Source organism: Mesoplodon mirus (assembly GCF_964341445.2).
Source record: "Mesoplodon mirus genome assembly, chromosome: 7".
Lineage (NCBI taxonomy): Eukaryota > Metazoa > Chordata > Mammalia > Artiodactyla > Ziphiidae > Mesoplodon > Mesoplodon mirus.
The window spans coordinates 6,794,042-6,818,415 of NC_138983.1; the positions used below are offsets into that span (position 1 = coordinate 6,794,042).

The following is a 24,374-nucleotide window of genomic DNA, read 5'->3' on the forward strand; positions in this document are numbered from 1 at the left end:
CACACCATGAGGTGGGCAACAGGCTAGAGCATTCTCCAGTCACCATTTTTGCTATCAATAAAGATGAACAAGCAACTCTAGAACCAAGAAAGGAAGGTGAGTGGAGTGAAACCTCAGCTCCCCGCAATGTCTTCATCCATTCAATAAATCCTATTTTTTTACATCTTTATAGCGATATAAAATTTGTAAGGTTCCCTCCTTTGAGGTACGTATACAACCGAGAAGAGTTGATACGCATCTTTAAATATATATATATATATATTTAAATATTTACTCATTTATTTGGTTGCACTGGGTCTTAGTTGCAACAGGTGGGATGCATGTGAGATCTAGTTCCCTGACCAGGGATCGAACCCAGGCTCCCTGCATTGGGAGGGTAGAGTCTTAACCACTGCGCCACCAGGGAAGTCCCTAAATATATATTTTTAAAACAACATTTACTGGTCTTTTCTGTAATACATGTCTGTTACAGAAAGTCTGGAAATCACCAAAAAATACACAAGGACAAAAATTAGTATCACACATAATCCTACCATCCAAAACCATTTTGGAGTTAACGCCTCCAGACAGTTTTCTCTGTAGATATTGACTAAGACCTAAAATTGTGAGACATGAATGACAGGGAAGCACCAGGAAGCTAATTCCCTCCAGGAGGAAGTGAACAGACTAGAAGGTAACAACACTTAAAGGGGGAAAACTAACAAAAGAAAACTAATGGGCCCTTGGAATAGCGAAGAAAGGGGACATTTTAAAATAACCTGGAAGAGGACAGACTGAGTACTCAGTCTAATTAAACAAATAAGGAGAAGCCATAAATATTAATACCAGAAATGCCCACACTTAGGCAATGTTCTCTCTAAAACAGTGTTATCTAACAGAACTTTCTGTGGTCCTGGAAATGTTCTAGATCTGCCCTGTCCAATATGGCAGCCACCAGCCACACGTGACTGGTGTGAAATGAAATGTGGCCAGTGCAACTAAGGAAGAGAATTTTAAATTTCATTCAATTTTAATTAATATTTAAACAGTCACATGTGGCTAGTGGCTACTGTATTGAACAGCAGAGCTTTAAAAGATGAAATAGCCTATGATCTTAAGACATAATTGAACGTCAAACAAAATGTTTTAAGTAACTGTTTTCTAGAAGATATAAAAGCTCAGCAACAATACATCATCATTTACTGGCCTTCTCTACTGTGCTACCCAAGGTAGAGGCCAGGCACGTGTCTGCCTAAGCAGCTCCCTAAGCTGTGACTACAGCTATTCTCTGGTTTGTAATAACATAAAAGGGAAAGCAGGTCCAGCAGGCTTTCTAATCAGATAACTGCCCTGTGAATGACTCCAGAGTTGGTGCCCAGGCACACACATTGGTTCCCTAAAGTCCTCTGAAGTTATGCTGGTTATTCCTTTAATTAGGCCTGGAGAAAGGAGGACTGCGTCAGGGCTCGCCAATCTAGAACCAAACCGTCTTGCTCAATTCCAGCCCAGTGGGCTCCAAAAGACATTTTAAGGCCAACTTCAAACTCTGTTTTTTCTCAAGAGCCCTTAATACCACTCCAAACTCACACTGGAAAAAGACCAACTCTTGCAATCATTCCCACAGCTTCCCTGGATTCCCAAAGTACTCCCAGAATGTGACACCACAGGTCCAAGCCAAGCCAACTCCAAATTTCAGAAGACCCACTGAGCCTTCAAGTCCCGGCCAAAACAGGACAAGCCTCCTGGGGTGAAGCAGTGAAAAGACACAGCCCAAACACTTTCTGGCTTGCACCTCCCTGGTGCACACAGAGACGGCACCAACCTTAATAACAGTGGCAGCTTATTGGCTCAGCTAAGAAATTGGAAATCTAGATTAAAAGGAAATCACATAACCACTAATGTGTCCAAAAGATCTGTAAATCAATACATGTAAGACAGACTCTGTGAAAGTCATTCTCTTTCTGACTTAAGGAATCTGAGCTTCCACAGGGACGGTGGATTGTATTACTCCGATAGAGAGCATATTCTATTACAACACGCACAATGTGAAATTCAAATCTTCTAAGATACAAATATGCTTCCAAGACTTTTTTTTTTTTGCGGTATGCGGGCCTCTCACTGTTGTGGCCTCTCCCATTGCGGAGCACGGGCTCCAGACGCGCAGGCTTAGCGGCCATGGCTCATGGGCCCAGCCGCTCCGCGGCACGTGGGATCTTCCCGGACCGGGGCATGAACCCATATCCCCTGCATCGGCAGGCGGACTCTCAACCACTGCGCCACCAGGGGAGCCCTGCTTCCAAGACTTTTAATGCTAGGGAAATAAAAGAAAGTTCAACAGCTCTCTCTTATTTGATCAATTACATTTACCTTATATCTATCATTTAAGAAGTACTTTCTCCTGTAGATCTATAGGTCCTATTTTATATTTATTTCACCCACATTTTGGAATGGATAGTAAGTAAAAGTATTCCCAATCAATGGATGAAAACGCTAAGGTGTGGGAGAGTCTGCCCTAGCACACAGGAAGCACATACAGCAATACATCCTGGCTTGCCCAGTGCTTTCATGGTTAGAGGGGTAACTGGCCTCAAGTGCCTTCATGAAATTAACACTTCTATTGCAGGACAGTCACACAAACTTGGCCATGGTCACCTCCCCCTTTTTTTTCCAAATGTGGTCTAAAGGAGAAATGTGACTGATAACCACTGAACTCCTTCCCTAAGCACAGAGATAAGGATACCCAAATGTGCTCTGTACTCAAAGACAGATGTGATACAGTTAGTGGGTGATACAGCAGAGCACATTTTGTCTCCTGTCAGTTTTACACCCCTGAGGAAATTTTGTACACTTAGGAAATGGAATAATTTTTCAGTCTCTCCTACTTAAGCAACTCAAAAAGAGAAAAGAACATCAGGGGAAATGTCACCATACAAAGACCAAAGAGAAAGGGTCAATGATACTCTAAAACCCTGCCTTTAACGTCAAGCATCTTGCCACCTGGTACTTACGACAGCGCCACACCACTGTCCATACTCTGGACCACAGACCAGGGAGCACTCCTTAGTGTGGAGGGAAAACAGCATCAACTTCCAAAGCTGTGAATTTCATAATGGAACTGTAACAGACCTACCTGCTGGTGACAGAATCTCAACAGCCAACTGTATTTCACAATGATTACCTCTGGGGAGTGAGAAGAGACACAGGGCTGGGGCTTTCCTTTACCATTTCCATCTTTCTGTACTGCCTGAATTTCTAATCATGGACGTGTATTGATCTTTTTATTTTAAGCCATAGGGATGTAATGTACAGCATAGGAATATGGTCAATAATACTGTAATAACTTTGTGTGGAGACAGATGGTTACTAGACTTATCGTGGTGATCATTTCATAATGTATGCAAATGTCAAATCAAATGCAAATTAAACCAACATAATATTGTATGTCAATTATATTTCAGTTAAATTATATTTCAGTTAAAATTTTGAAATTCCTTGTGAGAATAAAAATCTACTATCAGGAAAAAAAAACATCTTTTTATTTTAAAAAATGCTGGTAAAAATGGCAATGAAAAGAACAATTTAGTTATTTTAAAGCCAACTATAGGTATGCTTTTCATTCATAAAAAGTAAAAAAAAAAAATACTATGGATTCTGAGAGAATTTAGTAGCTGTTAAGACAGAGCAGAGTACATACCTGAGAAACAACAACTATATTTAAACATCTAATAAAGGAAAACGTTTTTTTTTCCAAAAGTAAATTATATTTCTACAGGGATCAACAAAAGGAGCATGACCTTCCTAACACTCGACTTTTCAACTCGCTTCTCTGCACTAGGAAGAGGATGACAATTTCACAAGACTGAATCCCAGGACGTTTTATACATATCCAACCTTAGATCATACAATCATGCGTGCATTTCTCAAGTGCATATAAATCATACATTTGTGTCTCATTTGAGTTACACAAGACAAGAATGTTAATCCTAGACGATATTCAGCGTGCTCTATACAGAGTGCTCGCTGCCAATACATTCCAGACAATGTGAACAAGCATACTAAGGAGACCTCAAATTAACTGGATGACTCTAATCACTGGAAGGGCCAATAGCAGGCCATTTTCTCCCCACAGGGTGTTATTTTCCATCCTGCAGATAAAACAGCCTGCTCCAAAGAGCACAAGTGTTCCACAAAGAGCTGGGAGGCACAAGGGTGCCGGTTAAAAAAAAAGTCAGAGCAGGACAGCTGACAATCCCAAAGATTGGTTGGTAGACATGACAGACCTGCATGCTCCCTGCAGGTGAAAACAACAAGACAGTCTAAGGCTCTCACACCAAGTCAACGTAACAATTACTGATTTGATCAGGATGCCTGGCTGTTTCTTTGGCTAATAATTTATTGTGTGGACCTTTCAGTGACCAATAGGGACAGACTGGAAATCAACAGCAATCAGGGATTTTATTTATCCCCCTCGGTTGCACAGCAGCTTCTTGCCAGTAGGCTCATGCCTTTCTGATCTAACAAGCTAGAGAAGGCAGCTGTCCAAATGTCACCAGTCAAACAGTGATAGAGGTGACGGAAGAACAGGCAAGCATGCATTACTAACACTGGACCCATGGAGGAAAGGACCCAGTGCTTTTATGTTTGAAAGAAGTAGATGAGAATACTTCAACTATAGATGGGCCTGTACAGAAAGAGAAAGGCAGGCCTGCTTAGGACCAAGAGAGGAAAACCACCACATACTACACTCCCAGTGGCGTCTGGTGTGTGTTAGGGTACTGGCCAAACCTAACTAAACTAATGTGGCTCCTGATTACCCTGAAGAAAGGACAGAGAAAAAAGAAAGTATAAATTAGTGAAGTGAACGCTGAAACACAAGGGACACGAAGAGTAGAGGGGGGCTAATGGAAAACAAGTCAGCATTATCTAAAAATGTTCCAGACGTATATCTCTCAAACAGCAATTCCACCCCTACGTATAAAGACATCCTAAAGAAACTTCTGCAAGGAGCACCAAGAGTCCTGGACAAAAATATTTACAGCATTACTGTTTGTATTAACAAACAGGAAATGACCCAAATGTTCATCAAAAGGAGCTTTATGATATATTCATACAATGAAATTCTACCCATTAAGAGCCACCATACAACACTGATGATTCTCACGAACTTAACGTTGAGTTTAAACACACACACACACACACAAATAGGCCACAGAACACATACAGTATGATAGCATTTATATAAACTTCCAAAAACATCCACAACTAAAAAACATAGCTTAGAGATGCACATATGTCAGTAAAACTAATTTTAAAAGACAGGGAGATGATAGACACACAATTCAGAATAATGTTTACCTTTGTAGGGGGAAGAAGGGGATGTGACCAGGAAGTGGCACCCCGAGGGCTTCAACACAACTGTAATGCTCTTTCTCAAGCTGAGTCAAGTACAGAGATGTACTTCTTGTCATTTTTATTTACAGTCCTTTCCAGGACATATATAATTTTGCATGCATGAAACAATTCAAAATAAAGGGGGAGGCATGGAGAAAAATAAAGAGGTGAAGATGGAACCAGACAGTGCTCCCCAACCCCACTTACACGTCCATCTGCCCAAGACAGGGCTGACAGAGTAAGGAGCCAGCCAGACTCCAAGACAACAGAATCAACTCAGTTTACAAGTGACAAAAAAGACCACCTCCAGGCACTTCTCTGGGCTTCCTGGGTGAAACCAGCTTCACGGTGTCTATTCAAGGAGTAAACTGTAGGATGTTGCACACTGTCCCCAAAGAGTTTGAGAAAGACTGCCTTGCCAAAACAGAAACAGAAAATATCCCAAACTCAGGTATATTTTACCAATGCAAGGAAAGTCCCCGGATGGTTCCAACAGACAGAGGAATGGACTGAATTTAGGAACAGGCAGTAATTTTATGTAGCCCTGCAGGGCTAGAAGTTGTGACCAGTTACTGGGGGGGTGAGGAGGGAGGAGAGGATGAAAAATACACTTGAAGACACATTAAATAGGACTTTTACAAGACGTAGAGGCCGGGACAGAATGTGTGTATTTGGAGTACAAATGAACATGTGTGTTAAAGACAAACTAGAAGCGCCAAGGGTTACTATACCGGCTTTACCTGGCAGAAGGTGACAACCGAGTTTGACACGTGCCGAGTATACTGGGAAATAATAATATCTAAAGAGATCCATACCACATCTATGTAACGTATGTACAGCCCATGGGAGCTGGCAAGGCCGGGAGGAGTCTGTGACTTTCACGGGGAAACTGACAGGAAGGCCGGATTCGGTCAGATCAACAAGAGGAGGCCCAGGGCTGAGAGTCCAGAAGGCCCAGCTCAGGGAGGGGAAGAGGGTGGCCCCGGCCCCAGACAGAAGGTGGGGATGCCAGGAGAGGGCGGGGTCCCCTCGGGAGGAGTCCCGGGAGGCCGGGCAGGAGCCAGGCCCGGCGGCAAAGCAGCCAAAGGGAATCTAGGGTCGGGGTGCCCCCTTGGGCGATGGGACGGGGAGGAAGGCGGAGGCCTGTCACAGACCCGGCCGGGCGACCCCCGAGGGCCCGGTCCCCCCCACCCGCCGCTCACCTGGGCACGCAGCTGGACGAGCTCCGGTCCACCTCCCAGGTGGCGTACAGGTTCATCTGCACGGGGGCGGGGGTGCGGCCTGGCCCCGGGCCGCCGGGAGTCGCAGAGCCCGAGGCCACCGCGACGGCCATGGAGGTGGAGGTGGACGAGGACGAGGAGGAGGCGGCCGCCGCCGAGGTGGATGAGGACGACGAGGTGGCCTGGGCCAGCTTGGGGGGCGTCGGCTGCTGCGGCAGCTGCTGCGGCGGTGGCTGCTGAGGCGGAGACTGGGCGACCCCAGAGCCCCGCTGGCCACTGCCGCCCCCGGCGCCTCCGGGACCACCGCCCGCCCCTCCACGTTCCGCCATGGCCCGGCCGGGGGCAGGGAGGCACGGGGGTTACGGGAATCAGGCGACGCCGAGCGGACGCCGAGGCTTCTCCGGCGGCCGCGGCGGCGGCGGGGGCTCGACTCGTCTGCTCAGCCCGCCCGCCAGAGCGCGCGAGCGAGAGACTGCACGCACGCGCGGGGCCTCGCGGCGCGCGGTCCTCGCGCTCGCCCGCCGCTGCCAGTTGCGGCTCGCGCCGCCAAAGCCCTAGGTGGGCGTGCCCGGGGAGGGGGCGGGGAGGCCTGGCCCGCGCCCGCCCCACCCAGCGCCGAGGGGCGGGGCCGGGGCCGCGCTCGCGCTTGCGCTCGCGCCCCGGGCGGGCCTGTGGGCGTGCGCGCCCCTCGCTCTTCAGGAGAGGGTTCAGCGATTGGCGCCCTCGGCCGGATCATCTCCTTAAGTTCGCGGCCTGGTGGCAGCCAGCTGTCCCCCCTCCTCTCTCGCGTCGTCCTTTCCACGGCGGCAGCCGAGCCAGCGGAAACCTCGCTTTTCCGGGGCGCGGCCCCGGACCGGAGGGGGCTACCGCGGGAGCGCGCCTCGGCCCTCTCGGGTCTGTGGACCAGAGGCCCAACCCGCTGCCCACCCAAGCCCGCTTTCCGACCTCCGCCCTGGCCCCCGCCCTGCGGCCCCGGGGCTTCTTCGCCGTCACGACCAGCGGAGGGAGCGATGGAGACCCAGCGGCCGACTGGGCGCCTGTGGGCCCGGCAGTTTCCGCCCCGCTTCTCCCCAGTGTGGGCAAGGGCTCAAGGACCTAGAGTTCAGAAGGCCTTTGGCACGGGTGAATCTGAAGTTAAGCCCTGACCCATCTGGAGCCAACCACCTATTTTCTGCCCCTAATGTCCCCCTCCCACAAAGAACCATCACAGTCCCAAGCCATCTCAACCCTCAATTTCTTCTACTTGGGATGTTTTTCTGCTTCGTCACTTACTAAATTTCTAAAATCCTACTCCTCCCGAGGCCTTACTCAACTGCCTCATCCTCCCTGGAGTCACCCACACTCCCGGCTCCAGAAACCATCTCGAAGCCTCCTGCACGCAGGCACCCCAGATGGTGGACTTGGACCAGCATCAGTGGTACGGCAGCAATATGTGACTTCCCTCCCCAATGCTTGGCAAATGCCTGTTGGAACCATTGGTCCAACGTAGTCTAGCCTGTCAGAAAGACCTCCCAGGACAGGGGGACTAGAACCTGGAAAGCAGCCCCCGCCCACCAAAACCTGGAGACTGGTTGATGAAACCACCCAGGGGCTCACATGGACTCAGGACAACCTATACAGACTTTGAGCTGTGCTGTCTCCCACGTAATGACTTGGACTCTTGGCCGCAAGGTCTATTAGGAAGGCCTGACCTGGCCTACTTCCCAAGCCCACTGTACTTCCTCAGCCCAGCCAGGGCGCTAAGCTGGCTATTTTTAGTCCCCAAGGACACACCAGTAAGGTCAAACCAGACCTGGAGGTCCTTCCCCCAGAACCTTCCTACAAAAGCAGGCAGTGGTAAAACACACAATCTCAGTGTGGCTTTAGCTTCATCACCAGTCTCAACTGCAACATCTGATCCAAGTGCCTGCCCCCAGCCACTGGAGCAACTTCAGGTTGTAGAAAATGGCTGTTTCCATTCTTTTGCAGGAGGGGACTAAAACAAGATGAAGGAGGACCAGCAGTGTTACATAGTCATCTCTTTCCTTGGGAAACAGCTTTATTTACAAAACAGGTCTAAAATAAGAACATGAAATAACAAGCCCCTGGGAAGAGCAGGAGAGCTGGCTCTTGGGGACCCATATGTGAAGAAGCCCAGGTGTCCAGGCAAAGGGCCGAAAGGAGGACCAGGTGTGGGAGGGGACCTAAAATTTGAACTCCTTGTATTTCTTGCTGCCCCCACGGCTGTCCTGGGGCTGAGCTTTCCGTTTCTTTTGCTGTAGGAGAGAAAGAAACAGGTTACAACAGGTTAAACAACCGGCTGATCCCCAAAACAAAGGGTGGGCAGCCTGACAGAGCCACATACATCTGTGGAAAAAGTACTGAAACTGGAATTCTCAGATTGGATGAGTTCCCTCCCCTTCCTGTGCCTGTTTCATCATTCTTAAAGAGGGCAGCCCACTGGAGGATTCCTAGGTTCCCAACCCCAAGGAAGCTCAGGGCAGCAGGCACTGACTGCGTCCTCCCTCCTCTCACCACTAGAGGACACCAGCCCACTGAGAAAGGCGGCCCTGGTCCCTGGCTCTCACGAAGCCAGGCTCCGTTGTGTGCGCCCACCTTCTGCTTGGCCGCGTGCTCGGCCACCATGTCACTGAAGTCTTCCTTCTCCACTTGTGCCTGCTGCTCCCGCACGTGCTCCTCATACTTCTGGGTCATGGCCATGGGATCCAGCTCCAACTCTTCGGGTGCCAGGGCCACTTCCACACCTTGCAGCTCAGGGGCTGGGCCCTTCCGGCTCATAACCTGGAAAAGGAATCAGAGCCTTGTCATCTCCAAAGGGAAGCTCAGAAGCCCTAGCTCCTGCCCCCTTCCCAGCCCCCAAAAGCGGTATCCTCCAAGTGCTCACCGTGGACATGTCATAGATGTGGGTTGATCCCATCATGGCCCCCCCAACAGTGGCCGTTCTCTTCTCCGGCAACACGGTGAACAGCTGAGGCGTCTCACTTCTGCAAAGGACGAGGGGGTCAAGCCCAAAAAGCTAAGGATAAAAGGGTCTCCAGGAGGGACAGCAAAAGGAGTAAGGGCAGCATCCCCACCGAGCTCCCCAGCGAGGTTCCAAGATACCCAGGGGAAAAATTCTGCCCAAGCTGCCTCTGCAAGTCATGGAGACCCATGGGAGGAAGAAGTGCCACCTATTTCAAGAATGCTACTTGAAATACAACAGCAAATCTACCAATACCAACCCAGACCATGACTTCATCCCCACCCCTCCCCCTGGAAGAGGTGAAAATCTATTCTCACAAAGCAGCCAGAAAGAAAAACTGAATTCACATCCTGTCACTCCTTTGCTCAAAACCCTTTGAGGCTTCTGATCATTGTTTGAATAAACCCAAACTCTTTACCATGACCTATAGGGTTCATCATCTGGTCCCGTACTTAATCCCTGCTCACTACAGTCTAGCCCCAATACCCTTCTTTCTTTTTCTTCCTCAAAACTTGAGACTTCTGCTTCTGGATAAGGAGTAATAGGGGCCAGATTGACCCTCCCACTGAAACTATCAAAAAATGGGCAAAATATATGAAACAGTGGTTTTCAAGTCACTGGACACGAAGCAACAAAGGACGGTGATTCCTGAGAGACAGGAAACAAATGAGGTGATTCCTTCAATTGTCCATCCTACTGCACTGAGAGTTTCCAGGCTACAGAATAAGGAGGGGAACTCCTGTAGAGCCCAGAGGACTCTAGGAGTTGAAGGGGTGAAGCTAAAAGTGCAGGGAGACTAAGGTGACTAGAGATCACAGGACAGAGAACTGGAGAAGAGAAAGCAGCACAGAGACTCGAGAACTCAAGAGACCTACAGAGAATCCCCTCAAGTTCTCAGGTGAGTACTGTGTGGGAGGAGACTACCAAGGCCAGGGAAAGAACCACCCGGAAGCATTAGTGGTATCATACGTGCCTGCTCTTCACATGGGACTGGGAATAGTACCTCGTCCCACTAGCCAGACTGAAAAACCTCCTGATTAACAGGATACTGGATAGAGTATAGGGTCTTGTGCCTCACTAGTGAAGAGGACTGAGCACTGCTTCAGTCCTGCCTAATGAACCTGAAAAGCAAGACCTGAAAGAATCAAACTGTTTCCAAGTACCTTAACTGTAACCTTGAACAAAACTAAAGCAGATTTATAGGACTATGAAAGTATTCTGGACCTGACAAGGTACATTTCACAAAGTCTGGCATCCAATCAAAAATTACCAGGCATGCAAAGAAGCATGAAAATACAATCTTCAATGAGGAAAACAATCAATCCACTTAAATCAACACAGAACTGGCACAGATGTTAGCATTAGCAGGCAAGTACATTAAAATGTTATTATAATTGGATTCCATATGTTCAAAAGTCAAATAAGAGACACAGGAGATATAAAAAGACCCAAATTGTACTTCTAGAGATGAAAACTACACTGGATGGGATTAATGTCAGATTAGAAATAGTGGAAAAAATATTAGCAAACTTGAAGACATAGGAATAGAAAACTTCTAAAATAAAATAAAAAGAGAAATGAGAAATTTTTTAAATGAACAGAGCATCAGTGAGCTGTAGGTCAACTTCAAGAAATCTAATAGATGTATAATTGGAGTTCCCAAAGGAGAGGAGAAAGAGAAGGGAACAGAAAAAAATATTTGGAGAAATAATGGCCAGAATTTTTCCAAAATTAATAAAAACTATAAAGGCACAGATTCCAGATGCTTAACAAACCCCAAGTAAAGAAACACAAAGATGGGACTTCCCTGGCAGTCCAGTGGTTAGGACTTGCCACTTTCACTGCTTTCACTCCTGGCTTTCACAAGGTTGGGGAACTAAGATACTGCAAGCCATGCAGCATGGCCAGAAAAAGAAGGGAAAAAAACCCACCAAACCATTTTAAAAAAAGAAAGAAATACGAAGAAAACTATACTAACATGCTGTACTACACTGCATGTCATAATCTGTTCAAAACAGTGATAAAAAGAAAATCTTAAAAGCAGCCAGAGAAAAATGGCACAAATGCACAGAGGAACAAAGGAAGGATGATGACAGATTTCCTGTCAGAAATGATGCAAGAGGGCCTCCCTGGTGGCGCAGTGGTTGAGAGTCCGCCTGCCGATGCAGGGGATACGGGTTCGTGCCCCGGTCTGGGAGGATCCCATATGCCGCGGAGCGGCTGGGCCCGTGAGCCATGGCCGCTGGGCCTGCGCATCCGGAGCCTGTGCTCCGCAACGGGAGAGGCCACAACAGTGAGAGGCCCGCATACCGCAAAAAGAAAAAAAAAAAAAAAAAAAAAAAGAAATGATGCAAGAAAGAAGACACTGAATCAACATCTTTAAAGTAATGAAAGAAAAAAACACTGTCAACCTAGAATCCTGTATCTTTCAAAAAGGAAGGCTACTACATGGTTATTATTTTTGTTTAAATGGTCAACTATCTTTTAGAGAGATTTAAATAATAAGAATTGTCTATTATAATCTCCAGAGTTCTTTTACTTGCTCCTACAGTTCTTTCTGCCCCAGCTCTCAGCCCAAATACCTCTTCCTCCATAAGCCTTCCCAAAGGCCTCCCCACCACCCAAATCCCTCTACATCCTATTACTCAGTTTCCTTTGCTACACGTCTTATCCACATCTGAAGTTATCTTGTTCTCTGATCACTTATTTACCTCGCCTGACTTTTTCACTGCAGAAGTCCCAGTGCCTAGAGCAGTGCCTGGCACAGAGCTAGAGTTCAATAATTGTTTAAAAAGAAAAAGGCGGGGCAGGGGGGCGGGAGACAAAAGTCAGCCAGTCCACCTAGAGGCTGAAAATCCTCCCCTCTCAGCCCTCCCTGGTTCCCTCACCCATCCATCGCCTCCTCAATCTTCTTCTTCCTCAGTTCAATGAGTTCAGGGGTCTCCATTCCAGCTGGCACTGATGAGAACCCTCCAGGAGTGATGAGGCCACTGTGAAGAGAGGAACAAGCTCTGGAGTAAAGACAAGGCCCCCAAAGACAGACATACCACTTCAGAGAGGCAGACTCTCTGCTTCCCCCACCTGTCTGCAGGGGTAATGAAGCCCGTCTCATCTGGCTTATCTTCATCACTTTCTTCCTCTTCCTCTTCTTCTGAAGACTCTTCATCAGATGGCTCCAGCTCCCCCCAAGGGGTCCGATCAATCTCTTCTTCCTCAGTCTTGGTCTGAAAGACACCACTCATTCATTCAACAAATGTTTACTATATACCTATTATGTGTCAGGCGGTTATAAACAGAGGGCTATGAGAGTAAACAAAAAGACAATAATCCCTACCCACAGAGAGCTCATATGCTAGTGGGGAGCTTGCATTACATCTCAGGAAAACATATGTCCCTTTTTCAGACTTTGAAACTTCAGAACACACAGCTCTGAAACTTCAGAACACACAGCTCTCTGCTAATGAAGCTATAAACCAACTATCTCTGAACTTCATGACCTTAACTAAGACCAAGCTTGCCAGCCATGGCCCATACCTGAAATTCAGCAGCATTGGTTCCAAACACATCCCCGTAGAGGGGTTTCCCGGTCTCATCTACTGGGGGTTTGCCCCAGCCACCAGCATGGTACCCAAAGGAACAGCTCTGCAAGACAGGAAAAGCAAGTCAGTTCCACTCCTATGCTCCAAAAGAAACACTGAAGCCCTAAAGAAAAGTCATGCTCCAAAGTACTAACTCCAAAGAACTAACACCTGGGAACTCTGGAGATTATGATTTCAGAGAAGAATTAAATCTTATAAAGCATTACAAAGCAAAAGTAGTAAACAACAAAAATCTGGAGGTAATAGGATGGGGAGATGGGAGCAGAACGGATGCTAATAATTTCAGCCTTTGTGGCAGAGTCCATGCTATCTGAAACTGAAACATACACTTTAAAAAACATGACTCCAACTTCTTACTGATTTTTCCTAACTTTGGTAAGCTTTTAGAATCTATTACTCTTAAGGGACAGAAATTTTTATCTGAAGTTTAACAATTACTTCTTTTTCACTTTAATAAATCTTTCTTTAAAAAATTTTTTTAAATAAAAATAAGTTCAATGCCATTCCTGAGATAAAATTATATCTGTCTATCTCTCTGATAATATCAGAGAGATTATCTGGAAACACATTCACCAGATACTAAATTTGGTTATTTCTGAGTGGTGAGATGTGGGTGATGATGTCTTCATCTTTGTACTTGTCAATTCTGATTGACCAATTTATGACAAGCATCTCAGATTTTTTTTTAAAACAAAAACCATTACTCCTTAGGAAAAAAAAAAAAAAAAAGGACACACGGTAGAATGAGAAAAGGGAAAAGAAAATCATCCTCTAGTTAAAAAGTAGAGCCAGGGCTTCCCTGGTGGCGCAGTGGTTGAGAGTCCGCCTGCTAATGCAGGGGACACGGGTTCGTGCCCCGGTCCGGGAAGATCCCACATGCCGCAGAGCAGCTGGGCCCGTGAGCCATGGCCGCTGAGCCTGCGCATCCAGAGCCTGTGCTCCACAACGGGAGATGCCACAACAGTGAGAGGCCCGCGTACCGCAAAAAAAAAAAAGTAGAGCCAGCTAAGAATGAAAGAAAGGACAGTGCTCACCTCGGGGATAGGCGAGTTCAGCCCAGGGATTTTCAGGTTGGGGTACGACGGGGGTGGTCCATATCGCTGCATGGCAATCAGCCACGGGGGAGGGACCTTGTGGGCATTCTGCAGGAAAAAGAGGACAGGATACCATCTGCCCAACCCTATCCCTTTGTCTCTCTCCTGCCCCAATTCCCAACCCCTTCTCTGCTTTCCCAGTCAGATAACTGGCACTCACTGGTCCTACTGGCATCCCCAAGGAAATCCTCAGCTCATCAGACAGATCTCCTGGCTTCTTCTCCTTCAGTCGTGTCTCAAACTCCTTCCCCTGAGGAAAAAGCCAAGCATGCTGTATTGTGGACACCAGACACACGCTGGGAGGTCAATTGCAAGAGGACATGAGAACAAAGACGAGATGTCCGAATCCACATCAGACACAAAGTCCCACTGAGGGCTACCCAGTTCCCACTCTGATTCTCATCACTTCTTTCCCTGGCTAGAGTAGGGAAAGGAATAAAGGCCAGGAAGTAAGGAGAAAGGCAAGACTCCCAGTGCAGTCACTAACCCGCTATGAGAACGTGGCCAAATCTAAGGACAGGCTTTCTCATCTGCTAAATGAGGACGTTCGAGAAGATGATCTCCAAGGTCCTTCCACTTCAAAAATTGCATGGTATCATGGTGATTAATTATTTCAAGCATCAGAAAAAAAAATACTTTTCTCCTACCCTCAATACTAAACGTTTCCTAAAAGCATCTGCCCTTGGCCCCTCTGTTCCTGAACCACCCACAATAAACAGTGATCACTTCAAAGACATAGTCTGCATCTCTTTTTCAGAAAACCACCTCACTCCAAACTCTAAGGCTGAGGAGAGGGGCCCTGTACCCATTTCCAGCTTCCAAACCCCTTTTGGCCCAGAGTTACACAGCCATGACCAAAGGCCCAGCCTGGCCTCCCCACCCCCTCCCGGACCTCATAGTACAGGTCCCCGTGGATGGTCAGCTTTGGCTTGGTCTGCCACTTGAAGAAGGCATCATGCAGTTTCTGGTAGTCAATGTCGATCTTCCCCATCTTGGGCCGAACCTTCTCGCGCATTTTTGACTTCATGGTTTTCTGTTCTTCCTGTGGAGAATGGCAGAAGACACACCATAAAAGGTATTCACCAAGTTCAACTCTTGGCAGGTCTAAATCCCCACTCCCAAAAGAGACAGAGTGAAGCCTCATTTGCCTCATTCCTAAAGTCACCAAAATCCTTCCTGCTCAAGCCCCTCAAAATTACATGATCCACGCTGAACAAAATAGATGTAACATATGAAATCAGCCTCAGCCATCTAGGTCAAATATTTTTTAAGCCATCTGATCAAGAGACTGAGCTCATCAGTTGCCTCTGCAGAGAGCTAGGTGACTAGAATCTAACTGGGAGGCAGTTTTCACCATGCGCTTTGGTACCTCCTGAATTTCTGCACTACATGCAACTATTACCTAATGAGAGTGTTTAATTAAAAATTTTAAATTCAAGAAGTTACACAACCACCATACATTTCTAGCCACAAGTACATCAGGTTCACAGGGGGCAGAGAACTACAGACGCAGCAACCTGCAGAGGGAAGAGTCACCGTATGCAAATGAGAGAGCCGGCAATGTGCAGGCAGGGGGACAAGGAGACAAAGGGGCAAACCGAACCACACAGAACCGCAAGTCTCAGCGGGGGCAAGAGAGCGAGCTCTAAGCATACAGGTGAGGTCTGCCTTTCGTGAGATGTCCTTCCCCTCCTGCCCTCCCCGCCATGTGTGACATGCAGTGCTGACTTCTAAACTGAAGAATAAATAATCAGACGATTAATGTGTAGGTGGGTTTTGGGAGCCAGCTGCAATTTTGAAGCCGGTTGCTGCTAAGGATGTGGATCCCCCAGGGCAGATCTGAACCCCAGCCAGGCCCTCACCTTCTCCTGCAGGGCCTCCCGCATCTCCTGGATGCCCGTGCGTTTGATGAAGTCGGGTAGCTCGAAGGGGGGCTTCTCAATGCCTCGTTTGCCCTGCAGGTACTTGCGCTTAAAACACCAGTGGCGAGGCACGGGCACAGAATTCCGAGTGGCCTTGAGGTGAACCAAGAGCTTGGGGTCCTGCGCAGTCACGTCATGCATCTCCACAACGTCGGGCCGAGCCACAAGCTGGAAAACATAGCAGCATCCCTCTGGAAAGCCTGAACTTCTCAATCTAAAGCTTGCTTGCTTTCTCTTCCTCAAAGGGCCCGTCCCGGGCCTCCTTCAAAGCCCTCCTCCCCACCCTAAGAGCAAACCCCCTGTGGGGTTCTGGGAGCTCCTCCTGTGCTCTCCCAGCTGGGCTCCAGGCCCTGATGGAGCGTCTCAGCTCTCACCTGCTTGAGTTCAGCCACAGTGAAGCGATTCATTCGGCGCAGCTTCTTCTTGGACAGCTTGGGGGCTTCTGGCTTCTTTTCCTAGAACAGGACATTTTTTTCTTTTTCTTGGCCTCGCTGCACGGCTTGCAGGATCTTACTTCCCCAACATGGGATCGAACCCGTGCCCCCTGCAGTGGAAGTGTGGAGTCCTAACCACTGGACCACCAGGGAAGTCTCAGAACAATCATCTCTTGTGAGCAGGATTCTGAGGTGTGAATCAGACCGCCCAGCTTACCCTGAAACTAAAGCCACCAAAGGACTTCTCCCCTGCAAGAGTTCACCACGGTCCCTCGCTGGACGCATCTCAGCTACTCGTCCCCAGAGTCCTTGTTTCCCCAACAGGAGAGCGTGGGCCTCACCTGTTCGTCATCACTGGTGTCGTCGTCGCTGTCCTTGTGCTCCTCCTCAAAGCCCTTCTTCTTGGGGGCCGCAGAGTTCTCTAGTTTGTCAAGTTTCTCTGGCTCCTTCTCCTTCTCCTTCTTCACGTCATCAGTGAGCTGAGGAGGCAGACAGCATGGAAACCCCAGCCCTGGGCCCCTCCCCGGTTCCTGAACCTGGCACTGAAGAGGTGCCCTCCTCACCCCGCCTGCCCCGTCCCTGCCCCACGCTGCAGGCTCTGCCCCTGCCGGGTGCGCTCCTCCTCGTACCTTGAAAGCCTCAAAAATCCTCTTGAAGAAGATGAAGTTGGGCTCGTAAATTTCAGGCTCTTCAGTCACGTACTCAATTTCCACATCAGCTGCTGGGGAGTCAGAGCCACGGGAGCGGCTTGACTCTTTGTCTCGGTCCCCAGAGCTCTCAGATGATGCCCCCCGCACCCGCTGGGGCTTTTTCTTCTTCTTTCGGTTCCGGCGCTTCCGGTTTTTCTGCCAAAACGTGGAAAACCAACTGGGTCAGGGAATCCAAGCACCATGCTTGCCTCCCAACCCCTAACCTCACCCCATTTCCCCAAGTGACTGAGAAAAGAGGCCTTGACGTCAGACCACAAAGTTCTACCCCTCTCAAGCTGTGTGCCTCTGAGAACGTTACTGCATCTCTCAGAACCTCAGTTATTTCAGCTCTAAAATGGAAGCATGCATCATACCCAGAACTCAAAGGATTTAGTCAATTGAATAAAAAATACCTGTAAGAAACTTTGGACAAAGAACTGGCACGAGACAGCAGCTACTGCTTATTGAACACTTAGAATAGGAGTTATTTTAGGGCCCAAACCCTCTCTCTGACATCCCCTCCAGACCCAGCTCCATCCATTACCTCTTTTTTAGATATGGACACCGTGTCCTCCTCAGTCTCTGACGCCGAGTGGCCCAGGGATGAGCGAGTATCTGTCTCCATTTCCTCTTCCTCTGTAAGGGAGGAAGGAGGCCATCAGTCTCTTCGCGGTAACCCCTCTTTACCAAGAGCCAGTTTCTCTCTCAAATCCTCCTCGGGGGAGGGAGGAGGGAAGCAAACTTGGCCCCAGGTTCTGTCCCTGCAGCCCTCGGGACACGGTGACACGCTCACCCTGCTGAGAGTTCATCTCTTCCTGGCGGCTCTCCTTTAGCTGCAGGATCTTTTCCAAAGCCTGGGGGATCTTGGGGCCCACAGAGGGGTCATCCATCTGCCAGAGACAACCCAGGCAGAGGGGGTGATCACGGTGCCCTTTTTCCTCCGACTCCTACCTCTTGTACTCGAAAGCCTGCTGGCCAGGTGTTGGGAACAGCAGATAGGGGACAACACCAACTGAATTCAACCATCCCTCAGCATCCCTCAAAGTGAAGCCCAGAACCCTACCCCAGAAACGTCTCCCAGACCCTACTTCCTGCCCTACCTAAGTATGTTTTAAGTAAATATGGCTCCCCCCACCCCCAGAAGTTCTCCCATCTTCTCTGGAATCCTTCTCAAAAAATCCAGAAACAGTCCCCTTCTAAAACACACTCTCCTGTCCCTCAGAGGAAATCAGCAATCTCACCTCTCTGTTCTCATCTCCAGGAGGTGGTGGGGGACCACGAGGCCGAGGAACAGGGGCCCCCATAGGCAGGACAGTGGGAGTGGGACCCACTGGAGCAGCCACTGAGAGGAGAAAAAACAAAATCTCAAGTCAGAAAAGACAAATCACACATTTTAAAAATTACCTTCCTTGGGGCTTCCCTGGCGGCTCAGTGGTTGGGAATCCGCCTGCCAATGCAGGGGACACGGGTTCGAGCCCTGGTCCAGGAAGATCCCACATGCCGCGGAGCAAGTAAGCCTGTGTGCCACAACTACTGAGCCTGTGCACTAGAGCCCGCGAACCACAACTACTGAGCCCACGTGCCACAACTACTGAAGCCCACGTGCCTAGAGCCCATGCTCCACAACAAAGAGAAACTAACGCAATGAGAAGCCTGCGCACCGCAAAGAAGAGTAGCCCCTGCTCGCCGCAAGTAGAGAAAGCCCGTGCGCATCAATGAAGGCCCAATGCAGCCAAAAATAAAATAAAATTTTTTAAAAAGAATGATTTGAAAAAAAAATTACAAAATAAAAATTACCTTCCTTGCTTCAAAGTCAGGGTAATGGTTACCCTTGGGAGAGGGGGTGGCTACAAGGGTGCAGGGCTTCTAGGGTGCTGGTAGTTTTGGTTCTTGGTCCAAGTGCTAGTTGTATGGATGTATTCAGTTTGTGAAAATTCACTGAACTGCACACTTAAGATATGTGCACTTTTTTAACGTGATATATACTGAAGTTAAAAACTGTCATCATCTTCCTTGCCCTTCCCTTCCATTTCCACGGTCTTACCTCGAGGACCCAGAGGAGTGCGAACACCAATTTGGCCCATGTCTTGTGGGGGCCGAGGGACTGGCGTGCCCATCTTGGCAATCTCCTGCTGCCGTTCCTGCTCCAGTAACACAGCTGCCTACGAGAGGGAAGTAGGAGTTGGAGGCACCGCTTTGGAAATCTGTTGGGCAGGCAGCCCCTGGCAAATGCAGCCTTTCAGCCAGGTAACTGGCCCAAGGAGAACTGATTAATCAGGTACCACCCGTGTTCTGACATCCTTGCCACACCCACACTTCCAGGCTATTGATCCAAGTGAAGGAGCCCTCTCACCACAAAAGAAAACCCCTGGAGATGAAACCAATAAAAACCCTGGGAAACTTCTGGTTCCTAACAGAGAATTTAATACTTAATAAACACTACCTTCTGTTTTTTAACAAGATTTTTCTTCCCCAAGAGATTAAGTTATTTCTAAGGAACACTGAATTCTTTTCTTGTACCTACCCCTCAAGGTCTAGCACAATCTGGGCAAAGACAGTACTCTGTAAATACTTCCATATTTGTTGCTGTTAATGCTTATTTTCTAATACTCCTGAGTAACCTATGGGGTAACAACTGATATAATGCATCTCTGTGGCTGAATGTCTCATGTATCATTCCCTGACTCAGAGCCATCACGTTTAAACTAAATCTGATACAAATGACTAAATTAGCCCAGAGTTCTCTCCAATGTACCTCAAATGATATCATGTAAGACTAGTAGGGGTCAGGAAACCTTTTCTGTAATGGGCCAGTCAGTAAACATTTTAGCCTTTTCAGACTGTCTGTACAGACTCTGTTGTGTATTCTCCGTTTGTTTGTTTTTTTTTAACGATCCTTCAAAAATATAAAAACCATTCTTACATCACAGGCCATACAAAAACAGGCTGTACTCCACAGTTTACCAACCCTTGGGCTACATGAAAGAGAGAATTATTTGGGAGCTACTGGAACTTAGATGAGGATGAGGTAACCTCCATGGAAAACTTTTTTTTTTTTTTTTTTTTGGTGGCCATACCATGCGGCTTGCAGGATCTTAGTTCCCTCACCAGGGATCAAACCCAGGCCCCCAGCAGTGGAAGCACAGAGTCCTAACCACTGGACTGCCAGGGAATTCCCTCCATGGAAAACTTGAATGGTACTTCTCGCTTTAGACACTAAGCACTAGAAGTGACAGACAACGAATTGGACCCTGAGGTCAAAGGTTAGGATGAGGGAGGCATTACCCGCTTCTGCTGCTCCAAAAGTTCATGTTCCTTCAGTGAATGATCTCCCTGCTTAAAAAAGAAAACAAGCTCATATCGGCACCGATACCCCACAGGCCAGTCTGCCACAACTCTGCTTCCTGGCATCCTCTTCCAGCCTAGGGCCCAAGTCTTTGGTTCAGACCTTCCCAGAAGTTTTGGCCCCAGGATTCGGCTCTCTCTGAGGCTCCACTCCCCTTTCGGGACCCTGATGGGACCCAGGCTCAGGCTGCCACCTGCCCTACCTGCTTGGCACGCTCCTCCTGCTGCATCAGCAACGCCGCCTGCTGCTGCGCCAGCTTTAGCCGGTCTTCCTCTGACAGCTCGATCCCCCGGAGAGGAGGAGGGGGCCCCAGGTTTGGTGGGCGGGGTCCAACTGCCATAGGAAAGCCAAGGCCAAGGCCGGGTGGGGGTGGTGGGGGTGGCGGAGGAGGTTGCAGAGGAGGGAGTCCCATGGGGGGAGGTGGCATGGGAATCCCAGAGAGCTGTGGGGAAAATAAGACTGTTAACTAGGCAGCATTTATCTAACTGCAGACATTTGCTGGGGGAACTGCTATAAGCCAGGTGCTGGGATGTGAAGTCAAATGACGCATAATTCTTGCACTCAGGAAAAGAATACTCTACAGCAATATCAAGGATATCGAGAATACTCTATAGCAATGTTAACTCTGGGGCACCAACTAATGGACGCTATCAACTCGCTCTCCAGAAAAATATCACGAACACAGACTTTGCATACAATTTCAGGAGATTCAGGGACACCTCAAAAGGCCATCTAAGAACTTCTCATCCCACACATAGAAGTCCCTGGACCCCAAGTCAGAGCCACTGCTCTAAAGAAAGAGAGTCAAATCCTGGATCAGAGAAGACATGGAAGTTGAGCGGAGTTGGAGCCAGTGTGCCCCCAAGGACTCACTAAATATAGAGAGTATGAAATCAAATCAGGGAGTAAGCCCTAGTTTCTCACTGGATAACATGGCAACTGTGTGCTGGGAGGGCAGAGAAGAGGGTGATTCCGTTCCACTGGGGGAGGAGTAACTCAGGCTTCCGGATATTTAAACTGAATCTTAAATGACATGCAGTATTTGGAGGACCTGACACCGAGCAAAGAGGCAAGGATCAGGACCAAGGGAGAACTGAAGAGTTCCCAATTCTGTCATCACAGTACCTCCCTGCCCAATCGGCTAGTTGCATCCCCCCCGTACATTCCATGTGAGAGGATGGGCTACTGTGAGTAGAAACGGATCTTATCAAGCCGGACAACCTCCTTACCTGAGCTGACATAGGAGGGGGAGCAGCTTTGTCCCCATCTTCACCTCTCAGAACGGGCCGATTCAGGACGATGCCAGTCTGAGAAAGAGAAGGACTCTGAGTCAGCCCACAAGGGGCTCTTCCACTGAACAACATTCGCTCTGTTCAACAAAATTTACCCAGCGCCTGTCTGCCGGAGCTCGGACGGGGCTCTTAGGAGGACCGATATATCTGAGCAGGCAAGAAGAGGCAAAAAGAGCAAGACCCCACTTGCTGTACCGAGATACGTTAAGAACGAAGACCGAGTTGTGAGGGATCATTAATGCCTCCTCGAAAAGCTCGGCCTACCCTGATGTCCCGCCACCAACACTTACCTGGCGGGTGTAGGTCTGCAGCCGCTCCACCAGCTCCTCGCGACTCCCTGCTGGGCAAAGCACAGGATCAATGGGGTAGGTCAGGCGGAGCAGGCCCAAGTCAGGCCCCCGCGGCCAGCCTCCACCCCCGCCCCCGAGTCTCCGGGGTAACCAGCTCCGCTTCCCCGCAGGCCTGCACTTTCCCGCTCTTGACCTCCCGTGCTCCTCACCCTGGATCGGAGCTCCGATCTCTGCTAATTTGGCCTGAAGCTCCTGGGCAGCCCAGGCACCATAGTGCCCAGGGGGCGGCGGCGGCGGCAGCTGCAACTCTCCTTTAGGGGGCTCGGGATGCTCGGCCGCCATCTTAGCCGCAGGAAGGCGCGCGACCAACCCGGAAGCTCGGGCCAGCCTCCCAGCCCACTCCCGGAACTTCCGGCAGCGTTCGAGGGTTGTTAGTTTCCGATTAGGGCCCACCCCGTGCCGTTCTCCAATGGTCCTAAGCGGCCTGGTCGCGAAGCCTTCTGGGAGTTGTAGTGCGCAGGTCACGGTCTCTGCGGGTCAAAAGCCGGGAGGGGAGGACGGTGGCCGGGCACGGCCCCGGGAACACTGGGGGCCGGAGCCGGGGCGGGGCTGCGGGGAAAGATGGACCTGCCTGGAGAGCGTGCTTTCAGCGTCTCACCGGCCGCAGCACTGACCTCCCGCCTTGCGGCCCGACTCCCTGGTCGGGCGTGAGAGGCCCGGACGCTTACGTTCCGGGGGGACTCGTTCCCCCGGCGGCCGCGCGCTGTGGGCGCCAAGCGGGAGGTTGCAGCCGATGCCTGTGATAAAACAGTGTCTGATTGTCTGCCCGCCCACCCCCGGCCCAGGCATGGATGAATGGGCTGAAAGGGGATCGGGGCCGGGAGCGAAGTGGGCCCTCCCGGCTGAGCTCCAGCTGCCGACCTGGGGGAAGGGCCACACTAAAGCCCCTTTTTCCACCTTCCTGGCCGGCTCAAATGTCATCTCCTCTAAGCTGTCTCCCGCCTTTCCTGCCCTGGAGTGCCCATAACACGTCGAAACCTCCACCATTTGTTCTGAATTCTTTCTTGCCCTTTCCCCGCACTTCCAACCCCAAGACAGGAGTTTTTACTGGCTCGCAGTACCTGGCGTTAAGGAGGCGTTCAATAAATTATTACTGGGAAAAAAAGAAAAAAGCAAATGTAACAGTCTTTCTGGCTACAGGATTTGGGTCTTTTTCAGTCTTGAAAATAACTCAGGGGATTCCCTGGCTGTCCAGTGACTAGGACTCAGTGCTTTCACTGCGGGGCCGGGGTTCCATCCCTGGTCAGGGAACTAACACCGACCCCACAGGCCTCACGCGCAGCCAAAAATAAATAAATAAAGAAAATAAACTCAGGACCTTTTCTTCCCTCATCCCCACCAGCCTACCATTGCAGCTGACCCTGTCTGCTGCTCCCCTACCCCACCAGCGGCCTGTGCCCCTGAGGGAGGGATGGGCGGGTGCCCCCTGCTTGCCCACCTTCTACTTCTCCCTGTCCTGACCAGTCAATTCAGTTAACCTTCCCCCCTCTGCCACTAGCTGTGAGGTCCCTCTCCCATTCTAGCTCTGCTCTCTGACAGCCAGGCTCCCGTCCTGTGTGAGTGTGTGTGTGTTGGGTGAGAGAGCTGGGAACCTCAGAATGGTCTCCCTTCCCCCTGACACCCACATCTTTGAGATCTTCTCTCTAGCATGCTCTATTTCACCAACCACCCCCAACAGAGGAGTAGCTGGGAGCAGGGAAAAAAGAATGGGATGTCAGGTCCAGGGAAGGTGAGATTTAGGAGAGACAAAGAAAAGGACTGGACCAGGAAGGTTGCTCACATCCTAACCCAGGCTAGGAAATTCTCTTTGCTCCCAACCAAACCTGGACCCTTCCCCTTTTCATCACTACCACCATCCCAGTCTCCTGACACTCCCAGAGGAGAAGCCAAACCCAGAAGGGACAGAAGAAAGAACAGCAGTGCCCTCCCCTCCAGCTTGTCGGCCCACTCAGACAGCACCATTCCTGACCCAAAGGAAGTGTCTTTCTGCTCCCTGTAACTGGAGAGCCACTGCAGGTCATCTGAGGCCAAAGGCCCCAAAGCTTGTGTATGTGCTGGGGAAGAGGTTGGGGGTCTCTGAGGCAGGATAAACTAAG

At 49.4% G+C, this 24,374-nt stretch overlaps 2 protein-coding genes across 5 annotated transcripts in view; both read right to left on the minus strand.

Moving 5' to 3' along the window:
* The window catches only part of PACS1 (phosphofurin acidic cluster sorting protein 1), a 143,266-nt gene extending 136,153 nt beyond the window's left edge, over positions 1-7,113 (minus strand). For both annotated transcript variants that reach the window (XM_082627591.1, XM_082627590.1), the window contains exon 1: positions 6,573-7,113. In XM_082627591.1, coding sequence (XP_082483717.1) covers positions 6,573-6,919 — 347 coding nt within the window. In that variant the 5' untranslated portion in view covers positions 6,920-7,113. The remainder of the gene's footprint in view (positions 1-6,572) is intronic.
* A 1,482-nt stretch (positions 7,114-8,595) lies between these two features.
* SF3B2 (splicing factor 3b subunit 2) lies at positions 8,596-22,589 on the minus strand. 3 transcript variants are annotated; one of them, XM_082629582.1, is made up of 22 exons: positions 22,428-22,589; positions 22,219-22,265; positions 21,866-21,943; positions 20,839-21,078; positions 20,576-20,626; positions 19,335-19,452; positions 18,532-18,632; positions 18,084-18,180; positions 17,835-17,926; positions 17,231-17,446; positions 16,943-17,080; positions 16,542-16,622; positions 16,108-16,335; positions 15,138-15,287; positions 14,406-14,495; positions 14,186-14,293; positions 13,087-13,194; positions 12,634-12,776; positions 12,441-12,542; positions 9,475-9,574; positions 9,186-9,371; positions 8,596-8,845 (listed from the first exon to the last, which is right to left on the minus strand). In XM_082629582.1, exons 1-22 carry the CDS (start codon positions 22,558-22,560, stop codon positions 8,774-8,776), a joined length of 2,679 nt encoding a protein of 892 aa, XP_082485708.1. In that variant the 5' UTR covers positions 22,561-22,589; the 3' UTR covers positions 8,596-8,773. The 3 variants fall into 3 exon arrangements, with proteins under 3 accessions (XP_082485708.1, XP_082485709.1, XP_082485707.1); XM_082629583.1 differs by having other exon boundaries at positions 20,576-20,623; positions 22,219-22,268; XM_082629581.1 differs by having other exon boundaries at positions 22,219-22,268.
* Positions 22,590-24,374: the final 1,785 nt, after the last annotated feature.